The sequence below is a fragment of the Vicugna pacos genome, chromosome 11 (assembly GCF_048564905.1).
Source record: "Vicugna pacos chromosome 11, VicPac4, whole genome shotgun sequence".
In the NCBI taxonomy this organism is placed as follows: domain Eukaryota; kingdom Metazoa; phylum Chordata; class Mammalia; order Artiodactyla; family Camelidae; genus Vicugna; species Vicugna pacos.
In genome coordinates this window covers 44,695,239-44,713,995 of record NC_132997.1, presented here as the reverse complement: position 1 = coordinate 44,713,995, position 18,757 = coordinate 44,695,239, and the positions used below count along the sequence as shown (strand labels likewise).

Below are 18,757 nucleotides of genomic sequence, written 5' to 3'. Positions count from 1 at the left end.
TTAAGAAAGACCCCGATGCTGCCCTGCCAGGCTGGCTGGCCAGGCCTGGTCAGAAGAGCCCTGGGCATGTGTGGTTTTATTTCCAAAATAAACAGGCCTTCCTTGCCCCAGCCCAGCCCACCCCCATGTCTTGGCCCTCTGCCCAGCCACACCACCCCTGCTAGGGGCCTGGCTCTGCCCCGCCACCTCCAGAAAGTTTATGGCACTGCCCCCAGCCCAACTCTGGGCCTTCTAGGGTCTAGCCCCCGTGGTGGGCACTGCCAGCAGATCACTAAGTACAGCTTGTCTGCCTTCCCCTGGATTCTAGGCTTCTGGGACTCAGGGATGCCACCTCTTTTGTTGTTACTTAATTACTCCTTTCTTCCTCACCCTCCTCCCAGAGCATTAAAGCTAGAAACCACCTTAGGAGTCGTCACACCCAGCCCCCTCTTCACCAAGGCCAGACAGTTGAGGGGCTGAGGGTTACGGTCACAGGGTAATGTGGGCCCGGACCTGGCAGGCATTCCTCCCCTGCATCCTGTTCTAGCCCTGTATAGGGCTGGGTGGGCCTTTGAAGTGAGTCAAACCTGGGTTCCAATCTCAGCAACCCCACCGCCCCACTGTGTGACGTTAGGCAAGTTACATAACCTCTCTGGGCCTCAGTTTCCTCATGTGTAGTCTGAGCAATGATGCCTACCTCCCGGGGTCCGGGTGGGAATTAGGTGAGAAAAACAGGAGTGAAAGGGCCTGGTGCAAAGTGAGTGCTCACTAAATCCTGAGTGTCCCCTGCCGTCCTCAGAGGTTTAGAGGGTGCGGGAAGACGCACGTGACATCTCAATCAGTCCCATCCTTCAGGGGCTGAGAAAACAGGCCCAAGAGGTCAACCGTGCGTCCACAGCACTGCATGTGTAACTGGCATGATGGGGCCCCCCGAGAACGGATGCGTGTCCAACCTGTCCACATGTCCAACTCTAGGCCGGGCACAGCCAGGGCAAAGCTGGCATGGGGCAGTGCCCAGCAGACAGCTGAACTGGAGCTGGGCCGTGTGCAAAGCCGCTTTCCCAGCCCCCAACCCCTGGATGGAGTGGAGGTAGCTTGATTTAGGGGACGGATGCTGGGCTCTGAAGTCTGACAGACAGGCTCGAGTCCCAGCTTCGCCATTTCCTGATCTTGAGCAAGTTCCTTAATCATTTTGAGTCTTATTTTTCCCATCTACAGACGATGCGAATCATTCTGTGTTGTTACAAAGATAATTCACAGAAAACACCAAGTGCGCTGCCGACACACAGCAGATGCTCTGTGATACCTGTTACTGCTCTTCTTGTTCACAATTATGAACACAGCGACTTCTGAGTGGTTGCTGGATGGCTACCCACGCCCACAGCCCCAGGGAGAGAACGCAGGCCTGTGCCCTCCCTTTAGACTTCTTGCCTTAGGTGGGGCAGGAGAGCCAGCCTCCCCAGCCAACCCAGTCTCTGCCTCGGGCACCTCAGTTGACATTCCAACTCTGGCCTTTGCCCTTCCAGAAGGTGACCCGGGCCTCTCTCCTCTGGACCTGGGCCAGCCTTGCTGGGGGTGGGCAGCTGCAACTCCTGCCTGGTTGGGTACATCAAGGTGGTGGTGGCTTCAAGAAGCTGGCTGTGATATTGGATTCAGAAACCAGGGCCCCAGTCTTCTCGGGCAGTGGGTTTCTGATCTTGGTGCAGGGGCCCTGTGACTTCTCTTCCCGCAGACACTTCAGTTTCTGGTCCCCCAGCCTGCCAGCCTGCCAGCCTGCCCGTCTTCCCCTGCAGTCTCTCTCCCTGCTTTTCAGCCTCTTCACCCTACAGCTACTCCTCTTAGGTCGGCATTTGTCAAAGCCATTTCTGGGGAAAACTAGCTCTGTGTGATTTTCAAATGTGTTTAGCGAAAAAATTGTATTGCGCTCCGGTCACTTTGAAGAAGGCCAGATTCTTTAAGGCCCTTCGACTGCCAGTGTGCCTCGTACTCTCTCAAGGAGGGTGGGATATGCAGCTTCCCCTCAGCCCACCTGACCACATGAACCCATGGCCAGGGCACAGACCTCAGGCCATCTGGTCTGGGGTGTGCTGGCCCCTGCCTCCCTTTTTCCCTGGAATAGGCAGTGTGCCGCCTCTGGTTTCCCTAACTGGACAGACTCCACATGGGCATCCAGGCGCTGCTCTGGAGTAGTAGTGCTCAGCTTACACTTCCCAGAGCTCTGACCCTATCCCTCCTTCCTTCTGGAACTTTCCACAACTGGCTTTTGCCTCAAGGACAGATCCCTCCTGCTCCTAAACCCGGCATTGTGGCTGGTGGGCACAGGACTCCTGCCTCAGCCACCCACATCCTCTGAGGCCTGGCACCAAGCCCACAGGGTGGTTCCCAGAGGCACCCATGCGAGGGACATGGAGCAGGCAGCCTCGCCCCCACCCCTCCACCAGAGCCCTGGCCCCTTTCATTGTTGCATCAGCTGAGCTTCTGCCTAAGATGTTGTTGCAAGATTAAAAAATAAGTTTCAAAAATAGGTTTAAAAAAAAAAGTTGAAGGTCTGCAGTGTCTAGGGTGGTGGCTTTTAACTCCCGCTCGCCCCCCAGCAAGCACCGGCTCCTCTCTGGCCCTGGCTTCCTTCTGCTGTGATGGAGAAGATAAGGCCCACCTGCCCTGTGTAGAGCCCGTGCCCACATGTTGGGGCTGTGCTCAGTGCTTCCTATTCACTAACTCTCTTAACGAGCGCGGCAGCCTATGCAGTCGGTACCATTGTTGTTGCCTCCCTTTTACAGATGGGGAGACGGAGACAGACAGAGGGCAGCGTTTTGCCCCATGTCACAGAAGCTAGCTAGTGACAGAGCCAGGATTTGAACCCAGGCAGCCTGCTGACCTTAACCGCGAAGCTGTACTGCCCTGGGGAAATGAGGCAATGACGAGGGTCAGGTGGGGTTGTGACACCAGTGCTTTGTAAACTGTAGAGTGCCTTGCACAGTTAGAGTGTCAAGTCAGCACACGTTTTTGGAGCACCTAGGGTGAATTTTTGTCTCTCAGCAGACATTCAGAAAGCATGTTTTCAGGTCGCCTGTGGGGTACCCAGCTTGTCCCTGGAGGGTGCCAGGGATGGGGCCCCTACTCCCAGCCTGGGTCGGAGGTGGCCTAGTCCCTGAGTAACCTCATGCCCAGAGAGTCCCTGAGTGCAGATGAGATGACAGGCAGGGTGATGGGCACCAGACAAGGCTGACTTACCCCCTGTACATGGGCCTTCTAGAAAGAGGCAGGACTTGTGCCAGCGTCAGCCCAGCTGGGATGCCAAAAATCCACACGGAGCCATGAGGACTTCACAGGGCTTCTGCAGAAAAATCCACAGATGTTTCCCAGTGCGAGCAGAGCCCCTGCTCTGGGCCAGCTTGGCATGGCCTGCCACGATCTCCCTGCCCTTGCCCTCCCCCACCTCGAGGCTCCTGAAGCTCCCCCGGGCTGGCCCCCACCCTAGCTGTCTGTGGCTGCAGGCCTGCCCTGGACAGGCACCTGCAGGGGGTACCTAGACATGGTTGGGGCAGAAAACGCTGAGAAGTTCAGGGTAGCCAGGGCTCCCAAGGCCTGAGTATAGGTCCTGGCCCCACTTCTGACCCAGAACAGGTACTTCAAGGCTCTGCTTTGCCTCCACCCCCACCGCTGCCCTGGGCCTCAGTTTCCTCATTATGTAAATGACAGATCTGAGCAAATCCCCAGGTCCATTCTAGATCTAAGCCAGGAGGACTGTCCCTAGAGCTGAAGCTGTTTAAGAAATCTTCAGGGTATTTACAGCCTTCTAGAGGACACCAGATAGTGGTCAAGGAACCGTGGCTCCATCTCCAGCTTCATCCCACCCTGTGTCCTCTGAGTGCCCTCGGGGAACTGTTTCCACCCTCCCTCTTCTCCACTTCCAAAGTGGGGAAGGCATCTGAGTCTTTGGAATCGCCTTGAGACAAAGCCAGGCCAGAGCCACTGCACTGTCCTGGGGAAGGCCTGCGGCCCGGGCCCAGCACCAGACAGCGTCAGGCAGGACTGGGACTCCCTGTCTCAGCACTGTCCTCCATCGGCCAGCAATGACAGTCACCTTTCTCACATGCAGGGTAATTGGGACCAGAGAAGGAAATGTGAGGAAGGCTAACATATTCCCATGGAGAGCATGATGCAGTAGAACATGACGGGTGGTGTAACCAGGTTGGGGTTCAAGTCCTGCCACTGCCACTTCTCAGTAGTGTGACCTTGAGCAAGTCTTTGCACCTACGAGCCTCATTTTCTTCATCTCCCGGGTGGTAATAATGATTGGCACGTATAGGTTCAGTGGTTGTTCAGTTGTCCAGTATCTCTTTGCATTCTGAGCAAACAAAAAGCAGAGGTGGCATAGCCTTGGGGATGAGAGAAAACCCGGCAACCTTATCCAGGGCTGAAGCTGGCCCTCTTTCCCCTTCTGGGGAGAGAAGCTGTCAGTGAAAGTTCACTGTGAGGTCATGGATTTGGAGTACCGCCAGAGGGTGGCAGGAGAGTTTGGCCTCAGGGGCGTGGCCTGAGCCTGTTGAGACGTCACATGCCCCAGAGGGATGAGGCACACTGGAGTGCAGCTGGGATTCCCAGCACTGCGTGGGCCGGCACAGGGGGCCAGCAGCTTTGTCAGGGCAGCGTCGACACTCGTTCTCCCAGGTTGGTCATCCTCCCCTCTGGATTAACTCTTGTGTCCCAGAACAGGCTGTCGGGCAGACACAGCTGTGTGGGCCCTCAGAAAGCCCTGACTCTGAAACACCCAGGGTCCACTGTGTCGTCCCATTAACACCATTGACACTGGGGGTGACTGTAGACGAGGATGAGCACTGGGAATTGGGTCATGGACAGAGGTGGGCCCGCCCTTCTGGGAGCCTCAAGTGCCATGCCAGAGCGTCTGAACTCTGTACCACCAGGTATGGAGCCCTGTCCAGTCTTGGCATAGGGGCACTCCTCCGAGTTGAGGAGGGGGAACCAGATTTGGAAGAGCTGTTGTCCGAGTTAGGATTTCCCTCTTCAGAGCACTGTGCCCTGCGCGACTTTACTTACTCAGATTCTCAGCCCAGCGGGGCAGGGAGGGGCTGCACCTTGCTTTTGGACAGATGAGAACACAGGCTCAGGGAGATAAAGTGCCCTCCCACAGCCTCGCAGCCAAGACGGTCTGGCTCTCAGGGCCCACCCCCTGCCCAGGGGCCTCGCCCCGTGCAAGGCCACAAGCTGGCCCCAGGGCCTGTGCCAGTTGCCCCGGCCAAGAATGGGCAGCAGCTGGTGCTGGTCAGCTGCCTGGAGCTGCCTCTTCCCTCCCTCTCCCTTCTCATGTTCTGTCCCTCTGCCCCTCCTCCCTGACTTCCCTGGTGTAGGGCACAAAGTCACTCTGACTGTCTGCGCTTCACCACCACCCTCTTCCTCTGACTCCAGGCAGTGTGCCTGGTGCAGGCTACGGAGGATCGGGAGTGGAAGAGTCACCTGCTCTGCGACCACAGTCAGCTGCGGCACCTCTCTGAGCTCCTTTGCCTTTAAGATGAGGAAGGCATTAAACTGTATCAGTGCTGTCTTAACCTCAGTCACTTTCGTACTGTTTATACCCTGTTTAAAATGTTTCTTCAATCCATTTAGGTCTGCCATCCCTCCCTAATTTAACCCTATCCTAAATAATATATCCAGGAACTCTCCAGTGATAATTGTTCTAGTCCACATACTCCACTATGAAAATGCAAAAGCTTTGCCCATGGACCACCTAAAACCATTCTTGTTCCACCAGTGGTGCAGGTTTCACTCTTTGGGAACCGCAGACTGGGTTATCAGAGTCTCTCTCGGTCCTAAGATCTTCTGATTCTGGCTGGGTCACTGGGTGTTCAGCTTTTGCCACTCTGGGCTGGACGATGGCCATCCATCCATCAAATGAGCACTGCTGAGCACCTTCTGGGTACCAAGCCCCAGGCTAGGCTCTGGGAGTTCATAACCGGAAGACATCCTAGCTGACGGGGCAGATGGTTGCAAAGACACCCTGCTGGTCTGGTACCACCAAGATGGGGGTGTGTGACAGGGGCACTGGGGACATAGGAGTAGAAGTGAGTGGCTCTGCTGGAAGAAACCAGCCAAGAGGGCAACCGTTGAACTAGCCTTGATGGATGAAGGGGATCAAGCATTCTGAGCTGGGCAAGGGGGCAAAGACCTAGAGGTGTGATCTTCAGAGCGCGGTCCAGGAGATAGGGAGCAGCCCCACATGGAGGACATGGGATGCAGCAGGGTAGGAGGTGGGGGCAGGCCAAGGAGACCCGGACTGACACTGTCATGTGCAGATCACCACTGAACCCAAGGCCCCCGACATCTGCCCCTTTTGGAGTCTGAAGGGTAAAGGGGCTGGCTGAGATGGTCCCCTGGAACCCCAGGCTCTCCCACCAGGCTGAGCAGTGGGCAGATCCCAAGCTCCCTGGCCCTAGCGATGTCTCGGAACGCAGCCTCTGCTCTGCAGACTGTAGGTACAGCCCCCCACCCCTGCTGCCGGCACTGCTCGCCCCGGGGGATTGAGCTGCAGATGTGCACGGTGATTGAATCGTTTCTGCACACCGCTGCTCACACAGCTCCCCTGGGGACCTGCCACTTGCCTGTGCAAGCTGTCAGGAGATGTGTGTGCTTCATGAGTCTGGGCCAGCACTCGAGTGCATGTACCTACACTTCAGTGTGCAAAGGAGGTACATAAGTATGTGGAGTGTGCACACACATGTGCAAATGCCTCTCCCCTGGATGCATGTGTGTTAAGTGTACCAGTTAACTTGCTTCACCTCAAAAGTAAAACACACTGATGTTAGTACCACTGATGTCAGCCTGCCACCCTAGGGAGCTGCCTCCCGAGCTCCAGCACTGCCCTTCCCATGGGGCAGCTAAGAGCAGCCCCTTCCCATTTCTAGGGAGGAGCCTGCTGAGGGCCACATGCCACTTCAACGTTTCAGAGGCCCAGGCTCCTCCTTAGACCCAGCCAGACGGGTTCCAGTCCCTCTCGGCCCTTGCCTCCCGGTGTCCCTCCCCTCCTTCGGCCCCTGCCTCCCATCCTGTTACTGGAGGGTACAGGACCAAGTGGTCCCCAGGTGCCCTTTCAGCTGTCAACAGTATCGCCTCTGAGCAGCCCTGAGAGCCTCTGGCCTTTCCTGAGCAGGCCTTCTGTGATCCGCTGAGGGCGAGCTCGCCGGCGCCCCCCTGGTGATGACAAGTGCAAAATAGAAGCGCTGCCCTTTCAGTAGCCCCCCGGGGAGTTGGGAAGACAGGGTCAATCCAGATGTCACCATCAGAAAACCTACCCACACACAATTAAGCCGAGCTTAAGCTGCAAGGAAAAGTGTGCAGCAGAGAAGGATGCAGCATTTTCAGCCTTAGGTGACCCGGGCACAGCGGCATTCCCAGCGTGTCCTGGGCCTGCAGGCTTCGCAGTTCTGGAGTTAAGCATTCCACGCTTGTCTGAGATGGCGTTTTCCGAACAGCTGGAGCTCCTCACACCGACATCCTAAAATGTTGGATTTTGAAGGGCTGAGAACTGCTGGCTAGCCTTCATTTTACAGATGGGAAAACTGAGGACTGGAGGAAGGGACCGCAGGGGGTTGACCACCTGAGCACCCCCGCCATTCCGAGGCAGACATGTCAGGAAGGGCCGAGGCCGTGGGTGCACGCAGGGCCAGGCCACAGTGAGCTCTGCTTGGGAGGGGGCCCGGCTGTGGTAGGCTCTGGAGCTGCAGCCACCACGGACGATTTGCAGCCACTTGTGGAGTCTTAGAGGAGGCCAGGCTGGGAGGAGGGAGGCAGCAGCCAAGCCCAGAGATGCTCCTGCAGCAGAGGGCGACCTCTGCTGGCCGCTGAGCGCTCGCCACTTCCCGACACTGGCCGGCATGCAGGGAGCCCAGCGGCACTGGGAAGGCTTTGGAAGCAAGTGGATGGGTTTGGGCAGGTTGGGTGGAACCAGGGGAGCATCTCTTTGGGTCCAGGCACTGCCTTGGGTGAGGACTTCCAGGAGGCTCTGACCTCCAGTCTTAGAGGAATGGAAAGAACGACATATGAATGGTTAGAAAGGCAGGGGGTTTGAATCTCAGCTCAGCACCATCCTGGCTGTGTGACCTTGGGCAAGTCCCTTCACTTCTCTGAGCCTTTTAGGATTAAGTGAATTAGCAACTCACAAGGCCTGGCCTGGTGCCTGAACAGAGCAGGTGTGGAACAAATGGAAGATCTCAGGCTGCTACCTCTTGCCCCCGTCCTTCAGCCTGCCTCTTTTCTCCAGGCCCAAGACATTCAGCCTTCCAGGCCTTGACCCTTTCTCTGAAGGGGCTAGAGCTGCCAGCCCTGTCCATTCCTGGTGTTAGTAACTCCAGTTTTCCGTTGATCTTGGTGGTTTAAAAATGTCACCTGATCTGTGAGGGTCTCCTTAATCAGCCAGACATCTTGTTCTTTTATAGATTAAGACATACATGGCACACAGTTGTCCCTGTGATCTGTGATGTCTCTCCTCTCCACCCTCTGGGTCTCGCCGGTATCTCAGGCCCGGCCGTTCATTCCTGGTTCCTACAACATGGAGCCCTGACCTGGAGAAAAGCCCTCTGGGGTCTAGACTCAGCCCAGACGTGCCATGTGACCTTAGACACATCACTTGTGGGCCTCAGACTCCTGAGAATAAATTAGCTAAACTCAGGGTGGTGGGAGACCTCAAAATACCTTTGGCCAATGACATTCTAAGCATCTTTGAATCCAGAAGCCAACTCAGTCCAGCCATTGGCTGCCAGACCAGGGTTGCCTGTGAGCCAGAGTGGAGATGGACCCAAACTTAGACAGTCTGTCTCCCCTCTACTGTTTGCTTCCTCTGGTGAGACCTGTAGCCCTGGCCATGGCTCAACAGGGGAGGACAACCTCAGGGCCCCCAGGGGCTGTCTGGGTGGGTCTGGACTCCTGGTGCCTGCTTGGGGCTTCCCTGGGTGGGCTGAGCATCTGCAGGCCCCAGAAACAACCTGTCAGTCATTCGGCAAGAATTTATCAAGGCCCCACCAGATCTCTGACCCTATAGACAAAATGCTGTGCCTGTCCAGGGAAAAGTTCCTATTTAAGAGGCAGAGCCTCGTGAGGCCACCTAACCCCTGCTCCTCACCATCCTGCTCTACAAATGGGAGGAGCCTGCTCAAAGTCCCTTTGTCTGGGAGCACGCAGGTGCTCACTGCAGAGAAGGAGGGCCCTGAAGAAAGAGCCCCAAACCTCCACAGTGCAGATTTCCACCCCTCTGAGCAAGCAGCTTCATCAACAGCACCCCCTGCTGGCCACTTGGGCCGGCCCTTTGTCCTGGTTGGCTGCCGCCTGCAGACAGGGGATTGAAGCCTGGGGCTTCTTTATGCTTCCCTTCAGGCTCCTCCTGAGCTAGTTTAATGGGTCTCTTTGGCTCAGCGTCCCTGCACCACTGGCTGTGGACACGGCACTCTTTAACTGGGACCTTGGTGGCCATTGTTCACTCCTGTCCCAGGTGAGGGCTGAAAAGGCCTAACTCCCTGTGTACCATGTGCCTGGGAGACCACCAGAGACTCAGGTGGTGTCTGGCATCGGGAACTGAAGTGGCCTCACCAAAGATGGCATTGTCTCATTCCTGTTCTGGCCCCCCCACCATGTCCCTGCTTCCCCCACCATGGCTTGTCCCTGGCCCTGGGAGCCCTTGTCATGCAAGCTCTGGGCGAGGCTCTGTGCAGGTAAACTCAGGAGGAGAAACTCAGCCCCAGCTCAGGAGGCCTGCAGGGGTAGAAAGGGGAGTGACACTCGTCACTGCTTCTCCCTGGACACACACACACTTACGGCACTGCAGCAGCCTCCAGCGGGCACCCCTGGACTATACAGAAGTTTAGGGAAAGCCAGGATTCTGTAGCGCCTGCTACTATAAGCCCTGAGCCTCAGTTTCCTCATCTATAAAGTGGGGATATAGTAACAGTGTCTATATCCAGTGCCTGGACCAGCACCTAATTTATAAGAGGAGAGCAACAAATAGTCACCTAGTAGGTGACATGGAATGGGTACAGGCTTGGACCAAGAGTTCCTTGAGCCCAAGAAAATGATTTCGTTATAATCTCTCTACACCCCATAGATATAGCAGGGTATAAAATATTGACAATACTTCCTGGGTGAGCTGGAAGCATGTGTGGATGGGCAGTTGGAGAATAAAAATGTTTGGGTGGATACATGGATGAGTAGATGGAAGGACAGATGGATGAACAGGCATCTAGACAGATAAATGATGGAGAAGTTGGATGTCTGGGTGTCTAAATGTGAAAAGTGAGGTGAATGGAGGTTTGCTGGTGGGGTGAGTGTGGAAGAAATCAATGTGGGGGCACTACCCCCATTTTTACCTCTTTGCTGCAGAGCACCAAGATCAGGTGAACCCAAAAAGGATTTATCCAAGTACAAATGCCCAAATGACCTGGAAGCTCCATTTCTAGGAGTGTGTTCTCTAGATTAATTTGCACCTGATGATGTGACCAGTATAAAAGGTGATCCTCCAGCACTGTTTGTAGTAATAAAAATCTGAGGACTGCTCAGGCCTCATCACTCGGGCTGGAGTGTGAGCCCCTGAGCAGAAGGGCCTTGTCTAGGGCCTCAGGTGTTAGAACAGCACCTGGCGGGGGCGGACATTCAGATGGGCAGTTGGACAAATGATTCATCAGTACCTGGGATGCTGTGCTGCCATTAGAAAATGAAGAGACTCTTTATGTCTTGAAGTGGAATAAACTTTGAAATGTTATTAAGAGGGGAAAAAAAGCAAGGTCCTGATAGTGTATATAGAATACTATCGTTTTATGTTTTAAGGGGTGACAGAGGATAGTACACATAGATATTTGCTTCTCTGAGTCCCTCAGGAGGCGGATGACAGTGGTTCTCTCCAGAAGTGCCCCTGGGGGCAGGGGACAAGGCCAGCACTTCACCGGACACCCGTGATTTTTGAACCATGCAAATGAGTTGCCTTTTCAAGTACAAATGGACCAATGAGACGTGCTTTAAAGGAGCCATGCAGTGAGGAGCTCCTTGGAAGAGGATCAGGGCTTTCTTCCCAAGGCTGGGGCCAGGCATGCTGTTGGTTCCCTCAACCAGGGTGCTCGTGCTGGGGGCAGAGAGTCAGGACGTGGTTGCAGGACAGGCAGACAGACACAGTCCAAGCTCCTTCTGGCCCTGGGAACTTGGCAGATCTTGGACCTCAGTTTCCTCATCTGTAAAATGGAGATGGTTCCAGTCCTACAGAGTAGATGTACAGAGTCAAGAAGAGAATGCAAGGGCCCAGCCTACAGAAAGTGCTTGGCAGATGGGACCTTTGGTGACATGACCAGAGACGAGGGGCCTGAGTGTTGCAGGGTAGCAGAGAAGGCCAGGGGCCATAGGTCTCCGATCAGCGCCCTGTGTCTGACCCATGTGTCTGCAGCCTGAAATGCCCACTGGGTTCTGGGAGGGGAAGCTCAGCCAGCAACAGGCAGACTCCTGCTTTGGCTCTAGGACCTGGACTCCTGAGCAGTTGGTGAAACAGAGCTGAACTTCTCCCTTCTCTCTCTGCCTCTCTGCCTCTCTGCCTCTCTGCCTCTCCCCCTCTGTCTCTAGCTCCATCTCTGCCTTTGCCTTCATAGCCTCCCTGGAGAGGCCTGGGGACCCCAGGGACTTTGAGGGAGCCCAGAGGGCTTCTTCTACGTAGCCTCCGCCTCCCCCCCCAGAAGGAAGTCACACTCATGCTCACATTCCCCAGGCCCAGCGCCATTCAGGTAGAGTGAGCCTGGTGAATGTGACATCCAGGTACCCCGACCACTCGGCCATGAACTAGCATTCAGAGCCCCAATTCCTGGTTTGGGCGCTGGCACTGGCTCCCTGTGCCACCCCAGGTAGCTCCCTACCTCTCTCGGAGCCTCAGTCTCCTTATCTGGAAAAGGGGTGGTGGTGCTAATTGCTGCCCTCCTTCTTTCCCGGGAAAGCAAAGGTTAAAAATAGAATTGTGCTTTGTAAAGTGTGCAGAACTCTAAGGCATGGGGGACTCGGGAAGGGCACGTGGCACCCACGACCGGATTGTTGCCCTTACACTGCACATGCAGCGAAGGTCGTCACATGGTACGCTCCCCATGTACATGTGCACGCGCGCGCACACACACACACACACACACAGCCACATGGAGTGGGCTAAGCCCTAAACTGGGAATCAAGCTGGGGCTGCCATCTGCACCACCGCCACCCAACACATGTGTGTGTAGAAATGCGTGTAAGCAAGCGTGCAGTTCCATGGCCCATGGGGGACATGCCTGCCCACTGCTCACATGAGCCACCCACCCAGGAGCACCTCCTGCCCTCAGCCCAGATGGGGTTCTCCCAGGGCTGAGTGTAGGGAAGGGTTGGGCGGCCATGGTCACAGTTCCTCCTCCAGAGCGAGGCTGTCGGGGCAGAGGGCCCTGGAACCTGCTGGGAGCCACTGGGCCCAGCATGCCTGCATGGGGGCAGGAAGGTGGCTGTGAGGTTGGCGGACCTGGCACAACCCTAATGACACCCGCTCTTCTGTGTCTTCACAGGCTGGACAACGTTCATGGCTCTCGGGTAGAACCCAGCGAAACGGCCAGAATGAATTCTATGGACAGGCACATCCAACAGACCAATGACCGACTGCAGTGCATCAAGCAGGTGAGTGTGTGGCCTAGGCTCACTCCTCCTCCTCTGCCAGCCTGACACAGCTGGCGAGGGCAGGGCAGTGAGGTGCTAGACTACACTGTGTAGCTGAGCACCCAAGTTGCTGGGTGGAGATGACGGTAGGTGAGAGCTGACTGCCTGAGGCTCCCGACCACCCTCCTCGTGAGAATGTGGCTGGTGTGGACCAGCCTAACACTGGCATCACACACTGGGGTTCAGATGTCAGCTCTGCCCTGTCCCTTTCCTTCTCCTCCCAGCTGTGTGACTTTGGGCCCGTGTCATGCCCTTTCTGGGCTCTGCTGTGCATTTTGGGCTATTTTGAGGATGCAGTGAAGTACCTAATCTTCCCAGACCTGAGCTCCCCTCCCCTCTGTTTCGGTGGTTCTCTGTAAAGAAACAGAAAAGGAAAGGTCCTGGGAAACTCGATCATCTTACAGAAAAGGAAACCAAGGCACGAATGGGGAAGGGAGTCACCTGAAGTCACATAACCCAGCCCCACAGTTGGCCAGGAGGGCCTCATTCCAGAGGATGCAAGGTCCCCCTCCTGCCTATGCTCAGACCAAGCTTAAGAGGCAGTTTGCCTGCCAGGACCCTGTCTGGATTGTTCAGAGGTGGAGAACATTCTCAGTGGGCTCAGAGGTCCCACTTTTAAGACCCTGGGTGAGCCTGGGCAAGAGCGGGCGCCCCCCAGTGGTGACTAGGAGTGGTGCGCCTGCCCTCTGAACTCAGCCTCCCTGCAGCCCAGGGTGGCAGTGTCCCTGCATAGACTCTGGAGTGTTATGTTATACCAGGAGGGAGCAGATATGCTGGAAGGGGCATGAGCTTTGACGTCAAGCAGGCTTGGGCCCAAATCCTAACTCCTCTGTGTACCCATGGTGTGATTTCAGGCTTGTCCCTCTGTTTGTCTGAGCCCCGGTTCCTCCAGTCAAATGGGGCCAATGAGGCTGACCTCATAGGATGCTGTGAGGATATTATCGGTGAAGCACGTAGCCCAGTCTGGCACGTAGCAGGCAGGTGACCAGCTAATATGTCTCAGCGACGGGGAAGGGAATGCTGGCTTAGGCGGGCTTAGCAGGCAGCTCAGGTAGCCCCCATAGGCCTCTGGCCTCAGGACCCCAGCCAAGCAGGGGGTGGGTGCTTACAGCGCCACCCCGACCCAGCCTGCCGTCCCCGAACACCAGGGCCCAGTGGAGCTGAGGCTGGTCCATGGGAATGAGAGATGTGTGTCCTCTCATTAGCATCAAGCAAAGCAATCTCGGAAGCCTGTGCTGGGTCTGAGGAGAGGAAATTGAAGAAGACTTGTTACAGATTGAACTCAGCCGAACAGCTCTCCCAAATGCCAATTATGCCTCTGTTCACAGTCACAGAATAGAAACCAGACGATGGGCTCCTCCTCCCCAGCCCTTCCCTCCTCCCCAGCCCTTCCCTCCTCCTCCTTCTCCTCCAGGCTCTGCGGAGCTCTCTCCCAGCTCTGCCTTTGACCCAGTTTCTCCTGCCCATGAGGGATCAGCTGTCAGTGGCTCCACCCCTAATAATACAGTCAAGCCCCTGGGCCTGAGCCCTTTATGTGCGGGCCGCACAGCTCCTCCTAAAACCTGCTCACAACTTGACTTTTCTCCCTATGTCTGATTCTGCATCACCAGAAATTGGGATGCCCTTTACTCCCTGGACCTCCCAGGGGTCTAGCACAGGCAGAGCCCCACCCAGAAGCAACCCTCTTGAAGCAAGGTGCCCGGGTCTCAGATTTACCAGTCAGTGAGCCTGAGTCCCCGGTCCACCACTCACTAGCCTCCTGACCTTGATTAAGTTGCCACTTCATCTCCAGTCGTCTGTAGAATGGGCATCTTGATGCGCGCCCAGCCAGTGGGTCCCTGAGCGGCTCAAAATCCAGGGATTGCCTCCGCTGCTTTCCCCCAGCCGGCCCCCTACACACATGTGCACCCACACACACACAGCTCTGCTTTTGAGCCAGACAGCGGCGCGAGCGTGAGGGTGAGCTGGATGTCCAGATGCCCCCTGGGCCATCCAGAGCTCCCTGCGCCATCCATGCCCTCTCCCGCACCTCCGGTCACACACAGTTCAGCACTGATGTCTGTCTGCTCCACAGCCTCCCCAGAGGGCAGCTGCTACTGGCTGAAGGCTGTTGATTCTCAGATGCCCAGTACCCTAATCAGAAGAGAAAAGTCTGCATGCTCTGAGGAGGATGCATGTGCTGGCGGTGCCTCCCTCTGGCTGGTAGGGTTACAGCTCCCATCAGGGGCCTCACAACCTCGGACTCTTCCCTGCCTCACTTTGACCGCGCACCTTTCCCTCCCCACCCACCCTGGTTCTACCTGCTACTGGCAATCACCAGCCCCTGTGCACCCTGCTGTCCATCTTCCCTCCAGGCCCCTGGCTTAGCTGCCCTTGTGCTTTCTTAGCCTTGGGTGCTGGAAGAATCAGTGCCTTCTTTATAATGTGCTCCACTCAGAGGTCACAGGCACATCTGGGCTCCACATGCAAATCCATGCAAATGAGCTAATTCCTGCACAGCAGCCCTCCCAAACCCCAGGTGCCCTTTTGAGTATCTGCACCTCCCATTTCTGAGCCCCGACTTTCCTGGACACCCAGCTCCCTCACCCATCCTGCTCTTTCTACCTTAAAATATAGGCCCAGTGAGGTATATGCATCAGGTCTCCCACCAGGCTGAGTTCCTTGGGTGGGCCGTATTCATCTGTAAGTTAGCAGAGCCCAGGCCAGGGTAGGGCCCAAATATGTTGGAGAAGAACAGGGGAGGAGTGGCCTGATAGGTGAATAGCTAAGGGAATGAATGTGTGGGTGGATGGATGGACATATGGATGGGCAGTTAGGTGGGTGGATATAGATGATGGATAGATAAATAATGAGTGAATGGATAAGTGGGTGGTTGGATAGATTCTGGATGGATAGGAAGATAGATGAATGGATGGATGAGTGATGGATAAAGTAGTGAATGGATGAATGGGTAGGTGGGCAAATGGATAGACGCATGGATGAATTGATTCATTTTTGGATGGATGGGTGAGTAGACGAATGGATGGATCATTTGATTCACAGATGGACTGATAAGAAGATGCATTCATCATCACTTGGTCTGAGTAGCCAATCCCTAGAGTGGGCACTGGTGTCCCCTACTCCTACCCCAGCAGGCTCAGTGGCCAGTGGATAGAGCCCAGATCTTTTGAGGAATTGAAGAGATGGGCAGGCTTCCTGGTGGGGGATGAATTATTAGTAGCATCCAGTAACAACCACAGCCAGGTAGGCCTCTGCCTATGATTCAAATCTGGACATCCCCAGCTCCCATCCCCAGACCATCAAAGGCTGGCCAAGCTCACCCCACCCAGCCCTGGCCCCTCCATGTGGCACTGGGGACCTGTTCTGAAGCTGCCAGATGGCTGGCCTGCTCTGTAGACAGACCATCCTTTGGACAGCTAACTGCTCACCAAACATCTCTGCGTGGACCTGGCCTTGTGCCTGTCTTTGGGGTTCTGGAGGTGAATGGGGCACTAATTCTACTCTCAAGGAGCTCATAGGAGAAACAAGAAACCACACAGAGACCCTAGCATACTGACCAAGAGCAGTCTTCACCTGGCACCTGCTCTGCGGTGGGGATGTCATTACGTATGTTGTTTCTAAACTTTGCAGCAACCCTGGAAACTGTCCCCACCCCATTTTGCAGATAAGAGATATCTGAAGCTCAGGAACACACCCAGGGCTACATGACTCAGTGGCTGAGACGGGGTTTGGTCCAGGTCTGTCCTGTTCATCACATTGCATCTCTTAGTCTCTGTACACACCAGTCACCTTGTAGTCTACGTGGACGGCTGAAGTACAGAGAAGGGAGGAGGTCTGGCCAAGGCCACGGAGCCGCCGAGCAACAGCCACTCAACGGGATGCCGGACATCCTTCTACCGATGAGCTGCGCCCACGAGTGACCACCCATAGCCCAAGCTGAAGGCCACGAGAGCTGGCTGGGGCAAGGGTGGAGAAGCTCCCAGGTGGACTGGCCAGATAAGGGAGGCTGGGTGCCTGGGGGCCAGAACAAAACTGGGCCCCTGAGACTGGCCTCAGAGGCCACTTGGAAGCCCAGAGCCCTAGGAGGTGGTGCCAGGGTTGGGTGCTGTGGGCAGGCAACTCTGAGAGCGCCATGCGGTGGTCACTGACCCTGTTAATTGGGTGTGACATCATGTAAATAAACGGAATAACTCGGTTAGCAGAGGGAGGCTGCTGGGCAGGGAATTAACTGATTTGCATGGCTTTCCACGCAGAGACCAGATGCTGCCCGTGGCCTTGGAGAGGGCGTGTTTTAGAGGGCACAGGAGGCAGAGGTGAGGGCCCACTGCTGCCCTCTCAAGGGGGACGCTTCTACGCGTGGCAGTCCTCCTGTCTTCCACAGATCACGTGCGGGGAGCTCTGTCTTTAAAGAAAGAGCTGCATGCGCAGCCCGGGCTGGGAGCCGGTCAGTACAGCTGTGCTTCCAGCGGAGCCTTTGGGGGGCAGAGTCAAGGCCAAGGGCAGCCCCACTGGGGAGCACCCCACGCGCCAGGCACTTTGCCAGACATCGTGTGAGCCTCGTCTTGTTTACTCCTCACAACAGCCCCACCGCGGCGGCCCGTGCTGCTGCACGCTTGCCCTTTTTCTTTCCTTCGTCTCTCCCTCCCCCTTTTCTCCCCCAGAGGGAGGATAAAACAGTTTGTTTCTTTTTCCTCCATCCATTTTTAAATCTTGCCTCACACAAACCACGTTGTGATAGCAGTCATAATGCCCTCAGCAAAACAAAAATTCCTGCCACCAAGCCGTGATCTGTCATCCCCATTTTCCAGATGGGGCGACTGGGGCTCGGAGAAGTGAGGGGCTGCCCTAGGTCAGGCGCTAGTTGTGGGTGAAGGTGGTGTGACTCCAGAGTCTGGGCCCCACAGGGGGTCCCCTAGCACATCTGCTCACTTCCCAATTCTGGGTCCTGGCAGCTCCTAAGACCCCTCCCTGCTTTGGCTCCAAGGCAGACTCAATGCTGCATGTTGGGGGAGAGTGGCCGCCCTGGGGACAGCCCAGTCTCTCCCAGCACCAAGGACATGAGGATGTCAGAAGGCACCACCATCTCCTTTGCAGCTGGCTTATACTCCAACCCCTGTGGATAACTTCTAGGTGTCCTGATGGAAGACCCACAGGCAGTCACACCCAGGCCTGGAGTCCCAGCTCAGCCCCAACCTGTTTCGTGACCTTGGACTCAGTGTCTAACTCTGGCATTGCCTGGGAAGGCATGGAAAATTGTTAAAGAAGGAAGGGGTAACATGGAAGCCACCCTTCCCCCACCCCCACCAGCCCCTTGGCCTGGCTCTGAAGCAGAATCTAGAGGACTTGCTACCAGACTTCAGTCTCTGTCAAGTAGGATCCCATGACTGGGCGGGGTCTGAGCTCAGTCCAGGACCACTCTCAACCACACCAGCATCCCCCCTCCTGCCCCCACCCCCAAGCCCAGCCAGACTAGGCCCAGGAAATCTGAGTTTGGAGAACAGGAGAGGCTAAGCCACATACACCCGACCACGATGTGACAATTACCTGGGCACAGTGTGCTTGAGTGCATCTTCCCTGCTGGGTGTGGCCTGGAGGCCTCTTTCTGACCCCCTTCACGCTGGTGGTGCGCAGAGCTGGGCTGTGGTGGTGATGGTTAGTGAGAGGATGAGGGGAGGGGCCTCATCAAGAAGGAATCTCCAGGGCCCGTCTGTCCTGTCAGGGAGAGCCAGCCCCAAGTATGGGAGCCCGGTGCCTCCCTCCTGAACCCCGCAGGCTCCTGCCCCCGCTGCCAGCATCCAGAAAACATTTTAATATCTAACATCACTTCCCTTTTCTAGACCTTGGTTTTTCTATCTTTGCAATGGGGCCATTAATCCCCATCCTGCCAGGGACGGGGCTGGAGGTGGGGATACAGAGCAAAGGTGGATGAGAGGGAGTTTGAGAAAACTCGTTAATTTTGGCCTGCCCCTTTCTGTGTCTCCTCCCAGGGAGGCCCGGGGTCTCTGCCGCCCCAGACTCCCACACTCTAACCTGTGCCGGCCTCACTCCTGGAGCCTCATGCTGCCTCCTT

At 56.0% G+C, this 18,757-nt stretch overlaps 1 protein-coding gene across 4 annotated transcripts in view; it reads left to right on the top strand.

Annotated features, from left to right (window-relative positions):
* The window catches only part of ZMIZ1 (zinc finger MIZ-type containing 1), a 228,178-nt gene that overhangs the window by 110,892 nt on the left and 98,529 nt on the right, over positions 1–18,757 (top strand). For all 4 annotated transcript variants that reach the window (XM_072971228.1, XM_072971227.1, XM_072971229.1 and 1 more), the window contains one exon: positions 12,540–12,648. In XM_072971228.1, the coding sequence (XP_072827329.1) occupies positions 12,589–12,648 (60 nt within the window). In that variant the 5' untranslated portion in view covers positions 12,540–12,588. The remainder of the gene's footprint in view (positions 1–12,539; positions 12,649–18,757) is intronic.